At 41.7% G+C, this 12,538-nt stretch overlaps 1 protein-coding gene across 7 annotated transcripts in view; it reads right to left on the bottom strand.

Moving 5' to 3' along the window:
* The window catches only part of CEP104 (centrosomal protein 104), a 57,344-nt gene that overhangs the window by 16,855 nt on the left and 27,951 nt on the right, over positions 1–12,538 (bottom strand). For 6 of the 7 annotated variants that reach the window (XM_019930961.3, XM_019930957.3, XM_073797005.1 and 3 more), the window contains 3 exons: positions 6,607–6,783; positions 4,051–4,257; positions 3,474–3,581 (listed from right to left, as the gene is read on the bottom strand). In XM_019930961.3, coding sequence (XP_019786520.1) covers positions 3,474–3,581; positions 4,051–4,257; positions 6,607–6,783 — 492 coding nt within the window. The remainder of the gene's footprint in view (positions 1–3,473; positions 3,582–4,050; positions 4,258–6,606; positions 6,784–12,538) is intronic. The other variant, XM_019930962.3, reaches the window with a different exon arrangement.

Below are 12,538 nucleotides of genomic sequence, written 5' to 3'. Positions count from 1 at the left end.
TCGATATGTATGTTCCTATTCCCATTTTCTTAATTGTTTTGGGTTTGTTATTGTAGGTCTTCTCCTTCTCTTGTGTTTCTTGCCTAGAGAAGTTCCTTTAGCATTTGTTGTAAAGCTGGTTTGGTGGTGCTGAACTCTCTCAGCTTTTCCTTGTCTGTAAAGGTTTTAATTTCTCCATCAAATCTGAATGAGATCCTTGCTGGGTAGAGTGATCTTGGTTGTAGGCTTTTCTCCTTCATCACTTTAAATATGTCCTGCCACTCCCTTCTGGCTTGCAGAGTTTCTGCTGAAAGATCAGCTGTTACCCTTATGGGGATTCCCTTGTGTGTTATTTGTTGTTTTTCCCTTGCTGCTTTTAATATGTTTTCTTTGTATTTAAGTTTTGATAGTTTGAAGGGAGAAGACTCAAATCAATAGAATTAAAAATGAAAAAGAAGTAACAACTGAAACTGCAGAAATACAAAAGATCATGAGAGATTACTACAAGCAACTCTATGCCAATAAAATGGACAACCTGTAACAAATGGACAAATTCTTAGAAATGCACAACCTGCCAAGACTGAATCAGGAAGAAATAGAAAATATGAACAGACCAATCACAAGCAGTAAAATTGAAACAGTGATTAAAAATCTTCCAACAAACAAAAGCCCAGGACCAGATGGCTTCACAGGCGAATTCTATCAAACATTTAGAGAAGAGCTAACACCTATCTTTCTCAAACTCTTCCAAAATATAGCAGAGGGAGGAACACTCCCAAACTCATTCTATGAGGTCACCATCACCTTGATACCAAAACCAGACAAGGATGTCACAAAGAAAGAAAACTACCGGCCAATATCACTGATGAACACAGATGCAAAAATCCTCAACAAAATACTAGCAAACAGAATCCAACAGCACATTAAAAGAATCATACACGCTGATCAAGTGGGGTTTATTCCAGGAATGCAAGGATTCTTCAATATACGCAAATCAATGTGATAAACCATATTAACAAATTGAAGGAGAAAAACCATATGATCATCTCAATAGATGCAGAGAAAGCTTTCGACAAAATTCAACACCATTTATGATAAAAACCCTGCAGAAAGTAGGCATAGAGGGAACTTTCCTCAACATAATAAAGGCCATATATGACAAACCCACAGCCAACATCATCCTCAATGGTGAAAAACTGAAAGCATTTCCACTAAGATCAGGAACAAGACAAGGTTGCCCACTCTCACCAATCTTATTCAACATAGTTTTGGAAGTTTTAGCTATAGCAATCAGAGAAGAAAAGGATATAAAAGGAATCCAAATCGGAAAAGAAGAAGTAAAGCCGTCACTGTTTGCAGATGACATGATAGTATACACAGAGAATCCTAAAGATGCTACCAGAAAACTACTAAAGCTAATCAATGAATTTGGTAAAGTAGCAGGATACAAAATTAATGCACAGAAATCTCTGGCATTCCTATACACTAATGATGAAAAATCTGAAAGTGAAATCAAGAAAACACTCCCATTTACCACTGCAACAAAAAGAATAAAATATCTAGGAATAAACCTACCTAAGGAGACAAAAGACCTGTATGCAGAAAATTATAAGGCACTGATGAAAGAAATTAAAGATGATACAAATAGATGGAGAGATATACCGTGTTCTTGGATTGGAAGAATCAACATTGTGAAAATGACTCTACTACCCAAAGCAATCTACAGATTCAATGCAATCCCTATCAAACTACCACTGGCATTTTTCACAGAACTAGAACAAAAAAATTTCACAATCTGTATGGAAACACAAAAGACCCCGAATAGCCAAAGCTATCTTGAGAACGAAAAATGATAAAGGAGGCAGGAATGTACAGTGGAGAAAGGACAGCCTCTTCAATAAGTGGTGCTGGGAAAACTGGACAGGTACATGTAAAAGTATGAGATTAGATCACTCCCTAACACCATACACAAAAATAAGCTCAAAATGGATTAAAGACATAAATGTAAGGCCAGAAACTATCAAACTCTTAGAGGAAAACATAGGCAGAACACTCTATGACATAAATCACAACAAGATCCTTTTTGACCCACCTCCTAGAGAAATGGAAATAAAAACAAAAATAAACAAATGGGACCTAATGAAACTTCAAAGTTTTTGCATAGCAAAGGAAACCATAAACAAGACCAAAAGAAAAACCTCAGAATGGGAGAAAATATTTGCAAATGAAGCAACTGACAAAGGATTAATCTCCAAAATTTTCAAGCAGCTCATGCAGCTCAATAACAAAAAAACAAACAACCCAATCCAAACGTGGGCAGAAGACCTAATAGATATTTCTCCAAAGAAGATATATAGATTGCCAACAAACACATGAAAGAATGCTCAACATCATTAATCATTAGAGAAATGCAAATGAAAACTACAATGAGATATCATCTCACACCGTTCAGAATGGCCATCATCAAAAAATGTATAAACAATAAATGCTGGAGAGGGTGTGGAGAAAAGGGAACACTCTTGCACTGCTGGTGGGAATGTGAATTGGTACAACCACTATGGAGGACAGTATGGAGGTTCCTTAAAAAACTAAAACTAGAACTACCATATGACCCAGCAATCCCACTACTGGGCATATACCCTGAGAAAACCATAATTCAAAAAGAGTCATGTACCAAAATGTTCATTGCAGCTCTATTTACAATAGCCCGGAGATGGAAGCAACCTAAGTGTCCATCATCGGATGAATGGATAAAGAAGATGTGGCACATATATACAATGGAATATTACTCAGCCATAAAAAGAAATGAAATTGAGTTATTTGTAGTGAGGTGGATGTACCTAGAGTCTGTCATACAGAGTGAAGTAAGTCAGAAAGAGCAAGACAAATACCGAATGCTAACACATATATATGGAATCTAAGGGAAAAAAATGTCATGAAGAACCTAGGGGTAAGACAGGAATAAAGACACAGACCTACTAGAGAATGGACTTGAGGATATGGGGAGAGGAAAGGGTAAGCTGTGACAAAGTGAGAGAGGGGCATGGACATATATACACTACCAAGCGTAAAATAGATAGCTAGTGGGAAGCAGCCGCATAGCACAGGGAGATCAGCTCGGTGCTTTGTGACCACCTAGTGGGGTGGGATAGGGAGGATGGGAGGGAGGGAGACGCAAGAGGGAAGAGATATGGGAACATATGTGTATGTATAACTGATTCACTTTGTTATAAAGCAGAAACTAACACACCATTGTAAAGCAATTATACCCCAATAAAGATGTTAAAAAAAAAAAAAGAGCATGCAAATGATCCAGTGGAGGATTCCTTTTATTTACCCCTAAACTAATTTAAAAAACAACAAAGAATAAAGATATCCATTTGGAGAGTCCCACGAAAAGCAAACCAAGCATGCTGTACATCTACGTAAGGAAATAAACGGTCACAGGGTTTTGACCGAGAGCATGACGGTGAAAGACAGTGAACCTTGCCAACCTGGACTTCAGCCTGCATCTCCTTTAGTGTTGCCGACTGCCCTTGTAAAGCTTTAATTTCTTCTTTCTTGCGTTTTTCTGCTTCTTCTGTAGCTGCTCTTTTCTGTGCCTGGTATGAAATGATTTTCCATTAGAATTGATTTTTAGGGTAGCGCTGGAAATTGAGTGATAAGTTATAGCATATAAATTATGTTTCTTATGTATTATAATCGTCACTAAGACTAGTACTATAGCTAGAATTAAAAGAAAATCCACCAGATTCATCTAATAAATGTTTACTGGTTGTTTTTTTTTTCTGGAATTAAAAAATTTTTTTAAAATTTTATATCGGGGTATAGTTCATTAACAGTGTTGTGTTAAATGTTTCCTGTTGATAAAACACTGCAGGTGTCCTCCCGGCCATCATCATCCCTACACAGACAAGGTGGAAGAGCCAGGACGCGGGCTCAGGCACCAGTGTCCTCCGTGTGCTGTGTTTCCTGTCCCCATAGCCCCGTGAACGATGTGTCAGTTTACTCACGTACCAAGTCACTTCTTAAACCTGGGACCAGGTCATAACTTCATGGAAGTTAACTTACCCTAATTTCAGCATCTGTAGGTCTGCCGTCTATTGTAGCAAATCCCTCAAAAAGTGTCTTATAGAGGACGCTCCTGCGGGTGGCACTCTCCTCGGGAGGGAGGCACTCGAGGACCAGAGCCCGGTGCTGCGCGTATAGGTCCAGGATCATCCCCACTGCCGAATCCCGCACCTTGTGCTCCCTGTGCTCCAGGGCCCGCACTGCGAACTAAGAATAGGGTCGGGACGTGCTCTTGTTACTGGGTCTCAAAATAGCCACGTTTATTTCTTCTGGCATAAAAGAAACATAGGGACATCGTAGACATTTGAAAAACATGGATGACAATGCCCATAGAATTCCAGCTATTAAGATACAGAGTTTTCCTCACTTCCTTTACTTTACATGTGCAGCTGAACCTATGTTGTATGTACAGTTATTAGTGTTTTCCTTTTTCCTACTTCAGGTATTAAATAGCATTTTTAAAGTTACATCCCCCCAGAAACTTCATATTAAGTATTAGAAAATATTTCAACCATAAAGAAGAAATATAATAAACTTCATGCATCCACCATCTAGATTAACCAACGTCTATCATTTTTGCCAGGTTTGCTTCAACTCTTTCTAAGAAACAGAACCCTAGGACTACGGTGCAAGTCCCCTTGAAGTCTCCCTGGGCCCCTGTCCCCTCCCCCCACCCCGTCAGAGGCATCAGTGTCCTGAAGCTGGAGGGCACGCGCCCCCCAGACGTCTTCATTTGCTGCACAGTGTACGTGCCGTGTGCGTGTGTGTGTGTACACACAGGATTTTTGTTTGACATTATAAATGATTCACTGTGCTTATCATTCTGACACTTTACTTCTTCTTATTCAATGTTCCTTTTTCAAGATCTGTGCATGACCTTGAAGTAGGCGAACGACCCACCCCATCCATTTTAAGCTCTTTAGTGTCATCCGAACACATCACAATATCCGACGTTCCCGCGTATAGTAAACCCACGTCCCCTCCTGGTCCTTTGAGCGCTGGCCCCTCACTGGCTGGGCTTCCTCACTTCCTCTGTCTCTGCCTGCCACACACTCAGGTTTTACCCCAGACCTTGTCCTTCCCAACCCCTGCACCAGCTCGAGAAGTTCTGACCGTGAGGCACCCCCGGGATGATCACCTCCTGCCTCTCCAGCTCACCTGTCTGCACTCCCTCCCATCTGCCACCTCCCGCGAGTCTTTCCCGCCCCACGTGTCCATCACCAAGTCACCCCCGGCATCCCTGCAGGCCCTCAAATCTGGGGCCGCTCCTCCTCTGTGTTCTCAGGTGAAGCAGAAGGTGCTGTGGGCTCAGGAACTGTGCCAGCTGGTTTCATGCTGGACTTTGGGCCATGGCGATCCTGGGGCCCTTGGCATCACGCAGTAACCTGACCCGTGACGTTTCCTGGTTGGTTTCCCTGCTCAGAGGTCAAGGGCAGCATCTCATACTCCCTGCTCGCCTCTCGAACCTCCCCATCCACTCTCGGCTTTGAGCCGACACCCTCCTGTTGAGAGGCTGGCTGGCCGCTGCCTGGCTCTGAGCCGAGCCGTCCGAGCGAGCACTGCGGCCCCGTTCCGTCGGCTGCCTGGGGGCTTTGTTCCTTCAATTAGAGCCTCACCCCCACCTCCAACTTTCACTCATTTCTCCTCCTTAAACTCTCCGTCTCGATCAAGCCCACTGCATGTAGACGGACCAGCACAGGGTGACGTGCTCACCAACCCGGTTTCCCCACTTCCTTGGGGCACAGTTGTACACGCCTCCCGGGCCCTGCAGTGAGGATGGGGCCACCTCAGTGGATGGACATGTCTGAGAGTGGCTCGGCCTGTGGACACCTGCACTCACAACCGCTAGTCACCCTCCACCATTCAGTGACCTTGGAGGTCATGTGTGAAGCCGCGGCATCACACTGGGAGGAGACGGAGCCCCCGAGTGCCCACAGATGGCACGGCCACAAGGGACAGCAGTGAGCCTCTGCGTGTCACTGCCCTGAAGAGTGGCATCTGTGATGGCAGCACAGCTTCCTGGACCAAAGCTCACGCTGGGATCCCGACGTGGGTGTGGCCCTAACAAGGATGTAAGCATGTGCGGCCGGCTTACGGTCTGTGCTGGGGAACGAGGAAACTGACGTGGAAGCAGGACAGGCAGTGGCCACGTGACGCAGGGCAGGACAGGGGACACTGACCCATACTCAGGAGGCAGTCCAGGGGCTACACGTGAATGGACACAATCAGTGTTCACTTCTGGGGCTCATGGGGTTGTCCAAAGCATAAAACATGCACCTCCTTCCACAGCCCTGCCACCTGCTACGATGCGGCGTCATTGCTTGCAGAGCTTGCTTCCCTGGGGACACGGCTCTGCACGGCTCACGCCCCGACGCCACGGCGCAACCGGCAGTGCGACTCCAGCGCCCTCATGTGTCAGAGGAAGCGGCGACGTTCCGAAATCGCCCCCCCCCCCCCCCCCCCCCCCCCGCACGCAGCCAACACCGGCCAGATGCTTGCCATGCTCCGGCCACCAGCTCGGAGCCCAGGCTGCAGCGGCCACCCTGGGGTGCTTACCCGCATCACACTGTCCACGGTGAAGCCCATGCCCTCTGTGCCCAGGTCCCGCAGCAGCCGGGCCAGCAGCGCCATCTGGCTCATGGCCAGGTGAGCCGAGGAGTTGGCTTTTAATGGCTGGACCAGGTAAGATGGGATAAGCTGGAGAGACTTCACTTCCTTAAACAAGGCCATTTCCTATAAAAACCAACATCATTTGTTAAGTTTTACTGGAAAATGCTAAGGGTAACTTAGTGCCATCCGCAAAGTAAACACTGAAGGAAAAAACAGGAAACAAAAAATGACAGTGACAAACGGCAGTAAAGTCACTGATCTATAAGCTCATGTTTCTATTTAAGATGTAATAACAATTAAAAACAAAAACCAAAAGCATCAGAAATAAAAACCACGACCACTTGGAGATTAATGAAAGCTTTACAGCAAATGTGATCCGTAACTTAAGGTTTCTCTTCTCAGGATTTCACAACCTCAAGAAAAAGGTTTTCTAATTTCTGAAAGAAATTAGTCCTGCTGCGAGAACCACCATTTCGGTATTTATTAAACGTCAGCCAAGCATGTAACCACGCACAATACTCCAGGTGAACAGACCCCTAATGGGTTTAGATGAAGGAGGGTAAGTACCTCCACACAGTCCAACGTCTCCAAGTGAGCAAGTCTTCCCATAACTAAGATTTCATCATTAATTAGCCAGACGCAGAAAAAGAAAAAAATGGTAAAATATTAAAGAAAAAGATCGAAGAAACGATAAAATATTGATAAAATATGAGACGTAATATAGGAAGACGTCTGTTTTTAGCAGGTCTGCAGGCCACACTACCCAAAACACCCTCTCATTTTGACAGTACAGTTAACTCTCTCTCCGGGCCCGTGAGTAGCTCTGAACCAAAGGAAAGAAGAAAGAGGAAGGACAGCCCCTCAGAGCAGCATGAACGGTGAACTCGCACGTGACACACAGATGCTGAGGACACGGGGATGCAGGGTCGGTTGCCCAGATGCTGGTGCAGAACGAGAACAGGTCCCAAGCAGAAGACACTCAGCACCACCACTGTCTCAGAGGTGAATGTGGCTGGAAAATAATTCGCTGCATATTCAATGCATCCTTTGAAAGATTTCCCCCAAATAGTATCACTTACTTGTTTTCTCTGAAAATTTAAGTTCATTAAACAAAACAAGATCAGTGGTTCTTCATGTTGGAGAAACTATGGCAACTTTGGGTTCCTTCCCTAGAAAGCCGTGCACCCTCACAGCACTGTGTGTGACATTCGAAGGAGCTCGCAGACTTTCTGAATCTTAATTTGAGATCTCCTAGACCAGATGGAGTCACTAATATAAAGAGAGCAAAGCATATTCTCACACTGCTCGTCTAAGCGTGTGCCCCAAACTCTCTTTTAGTTATTGGAGTATAGCTGATTTACAATGTTGCCTTATTTTCTGCTGTACAGGAAAGTGTATCAGTTATATATAAATACATATCCACTCATTTTTAGATTATTTTCCCATATATGTCATTACAGAGTACTGACAAGAGTTCCCTGTGCTGTACAGTAGGTCCTTATTAGTCATCTATTTTATATATAGTAGTGTGTGTATGTCAATCCCAATCTCCCAATTTATCCCTTCCCCCCGTGTTTTCCTGTTTTCTATGTCTGTGACCCTCTGTTTTGTAAATAAGTTCATTTGTACCCTCTTAAAAAAAATTCCACATATAAGCAATATCATATGATATTTGTCTTTCTGTGTCTGACTTACTTCACTTAGTATGATAATTTCTAGGCCCATCCACGTTGCTGCAAATGGCATGATTTTGTTCTTTTTTATGGCTGAGTAATACTCCATTGTATATATGTACCGCATCTTCTTTATCCATTCCTCTGTTGATGGACATTTAGGTTGCTTCCATCTCCTGGCTATTGTAAATGGTGCTGCAATGAACATTGGGGTGCACGTATGGTTTTGAAATATGGTTTTTTCAGGGTATATGCCCAGTAGTGGGATTGCTGGGTCGTGTGGTAGTTCTATTTTTAGTTTTTTAAGGATCCTCCATACTGTTCTCCATAGTGGCTGTACCAATTTACATTCCCACCAACAGTGCAAGAGGGTTCCCTTTTCTCCACACCCTCTCCGGCATTTATCATTTGTAGACTTTTTAATGACAGCCATTCTGACTGGTGTAAGGTGATACCTCATTGTAGTTTCGATTTGCATTTCTCTAATAATTAGCCATGTTGAGCAGCTTTTCATGTGCTGTTTGGCCACTTGTATGTCTTCTTTGGAGAAATGTCTGTTTCGATCTCTTGCCCATTGTTTGATTGGGTTTTTTTTTTATATGTATATTGAGCTGCATGAGCTGTTTGTATATTTTGGAGATTAATCCCTTGTCCGTTGCTTTGTTTGCAAATATGTACTCCCATTCTGTGGGTTGTCTTTTCGTTTTGCTTATGGTTTCCTTTGCTGTGCAAAAGCTTTTAAGTTTAATTAGGTCCCATTTGTTTATTTTTGTTTTTATTTTCATTACTCTAGGAGGTGGATTGAAAAAGATCTTGCTGTGATTTATATCAAAGAGTGTTCTGCCTATGTTTTCCTCTGAGTTTTATAGCGTTTGGCCTTACATTTAGGTCTTTAATCCATCTTAAGTTTGTTTTTGTGTATGGCATTAGGGAGTGTTGCAATTTCATTCTTTTACATGCAGCTGTTCAGTTTCCCCAGCACCACTTACTGAAGAGACTGTCTTTTCCCCATTGTATAGTCCTGCCTTCTTTGTCATAGATTAGATGACCACAGGTGAGTGGGTTTATCTCTGGACTTTCTATCCTGTCCCATTGATCTGTATTTCTGTTTTTGTGCCAGTACCATACTGTTTTGATGACTGTAGCTTTGTAGTATAGCCTGAAGTCAGGCAGTCTGATTCCTCCAGCTCCATTTTCCTTTCTCAAGATTGCTTTGGCTATTCAGGGTCTTTTGTGTTTCCATCCAAACTAAAAATTTTTGTTCTAATTCTGTGAAAAATGCCACTGGTAATTTGATAGGGATAGCACTGAATCTGTAGATTGCTTTGGGTAGTATAGTCATTTTGACAAAATTGATTCTTCCAATCCAAGAACATGGTATATCTACCTGTTTGTGTCTTCTTTGATTTCTTTCATCAGTGTCTTAGAGTTTTCTGCATATAGGTCTTTTGTCTACTGAGGTAGGTTTTATTCCTAGGTATTTTATTCTTTTTGTTGCAAAGGTAAATTGAATTGTTTCCTGAATTGCTCTTTCTGATCTTTCATTCTTCGTGTACAGGAATGCAAGAGATTTTTGTGTATTAATTTTGTATCCTGCAACTTTAATTTTGTATCCTGCCATTTTCATCAATTTCATTGATGAGCTCTAATAGTTTTCTGGTAGCATCTTTAGGATTTTCTAGGTATGGTATCATGTCATCTGCAAACAGTGAGAGTTTTACTTCTTTTTTTCCAATTTGGATTCTTTTTATTTCTTTTTCTTCTCTGAATGCCATGGCTAGGACTTCCAAAATTGTGTTGAATAAAACTGGTGAGAGAGGACACCCTTGTCTTGTTCCTGATCTTAGAGGAAATGCTTTCAGTTTTTCTCCATTGAGAATGATGTTTGCTATGGGTTCGTCGTATACGACCTTTATTATGTTGAGGTAGGTTCCCTCTATGCCCACTTTCTGGAGAGTTTTTATCATAAATAGGTGTTGAATTTTGTCAAAAGCTTTCTCTGCATCTACTGGGATGGTCATATGGTTTTTATTCTTCAGACTGTTAATATGGTGTATCACATTGATTGACTTGCATATGTTGAAGAAACCTTGCACCCCTAGGATAAATCCCACTTGATCATGGTGTATGATCCTCTTAATGTGTTGTTGGATTTGGTTTGCTAGCATTTTGTTGAGGATTACATCTATGTTCATCAGTGATATTGGCCTGTAATTTTCTTTTCTTTTTTGTAGTATCTTTGTCTGGTTTTGGTATCAGGGTGACGGTGGCCTCATACAATGAGCCTGGGAGTGTTCCTTCTGCAATTCTTTGGAAGAGTTTCAGCAGGATAGGTGTTAACTCTTCTCTAAATGTTTGATAGTATTAGCTGATGAAGCCATCTCATCCTGGACTTTTGTTTTTGTTCATGCTGTACAGCATGTGGGATCTTAGTTCCCTAACCAGGGATGGAACCCGTACCCCCTGCAGTGGAAGCACAGACTCCTAACCACTGGACCACCAGGGAATTCCCTGTTAGAAGTTTTAAAATCAGTTTCAATTTCAGTACTTGTGACTGGTCTGCTCATATTTTCTATTTCTTCCTGGTTCAGTCTTGGAAGGTTGTGCATGTCTAAGAATTTGTCCATTTCTTCTAGGTTGTCCATTTTATCGGCATATAGTAGCTTGTAGTAGTCTTTTATGATCCTTTGTACTTCTATGGTGTCTGTTGTAACTTCTCCTTTTTTATTTCTAATTTTATTGATTTGAGTCCTCTCCCTTTTTTTCTTGGAGTCTGGCTAAAGGTTTATCAATTTTGTTTATCTTCTCAAAGAACCAGCTTTTAGTTTCATTGATCTTTGCTATCTTTTTCTTTGTCTCTATTTCATTTATTTCTGCTCTGACCTTTATGACTTCTTTCCTTCTACTAACTTTGGGTTTTGACCTTCTTTCTCTAGTTGCTTCAGGTGTAAGGTTAGATTGTTTCTTTGATATTTTTCCTGTTTCCTGAGATAACACTGTATTGCTGTAAACTTCCCTCTTAGAACTGCTTTTGCTGTGTCCCACAGGTTTTGGATTGTTGTGTTTTCGTTGTCATTTGTCTCTAGATATTTTTTGATTTCCCCAGGGATCTCTTGGTTATTCAGTAGTGTATTGTTTAGCCTCCATGTGTTTGTATTTTTTACAGTTTCTTTCCTGTAACTGATATCTAGTCTCACAGCGTTGTGGTCGGAAAAGATACTTGATACAATTTCAATTTTCTTAAATTTACCAAGGCTTGATTTGTGACCCAAAATATGGTCTATCCTGGAGAATGTTCCATGAGCACTTGAGAAGAAAGTGTATTCTGTTGTTTTTGGATGGAATGTCCTATAAATATCAATTAAGTCCACCTTGTTTAATGTGCCATTTAAAGCTTGTGTTTCCTTGTTTATTTTCATTTTGGATGATCTGTCCATTGGTGAAAGTGGGGTGTTAAAGTCCACTACTATTGTGTTACTGTCGCTTTCCCCTTTTATGGCTGTTAGCGTTTGCCTTATGTATTGAGGTGCTCCTATGTTGGGTGCATAAATATTTACAACTGTTATATCTTCTTCATGGATCGATCCCTTGATCATTATGTAGTGTCCTTCCTTGTCTCTTGTAACAGTCTTTATTTTAAAGTCTATTTTGTCTGATATGAGTATTGCTACTCCAGCTTTCTTTTGATTTCCATTTGCATGGAATATCTTTTTATGTCCTCTCACTTTCAGTCTGTATGTGTCCCTAGGTCTGAAGTGGGTCTCTTGTAGACAGTGTATATATGGGTTCTGTTTTTGTATCCATGCAGCCAGTCTGTGTCTTTTGGTTGGAGCATTTAATCCATTTATATTTAAGGCAATTATCAATATGTATGTTCCTATTGCCATCTTCTTAATTGTTTTGGGTTTGTTTTTGTAGATCTTTTTTCTTCCCTTCTGCTTTTATTCTCTTCTTTTGTGGTTTGATGACCATCTTTAGTGTTGTATTTAGGTTGCTTTTTCTTTTTTGTGTGTGTATCTATTGTAGATTTTTGGTTTGCATTTCCCATGAGGTTTTAAAAAATTTTTATTTATTTATTTATTTATTTATTTATTGGCTGTGTTGGGTCTTCGTTTCTGTGCGAGGGCTTTCTCTAGTTGTGGCGAGCGGGGGCCACTCTTCATTGTGGTGCGCGGGCCTCTGTCGTGGCCTCTCTTGTTGCAGAG

This window comes from Tursiops truncatus, chromosome 1 (assembly GCF_011762595.2).
Source record: "Tursiops truncatus isolate mTurTru1 chromosome 1, mTurTru1.mat.Y, whole genome shotgun sequence".
Classification (NCBI taxonomy): domain Eukaryota; kingdom Metazoa; phylum Chordata; class Mammalia; order Artiodactyla; family Delphinidae; genus Tursiops; species Tursiops truncatus.
The sequence above is the reverse complement of the archived record's forward strand: the minus strand, read 5'-3'. Positions and strand labels throughout refer to the sequence as shown.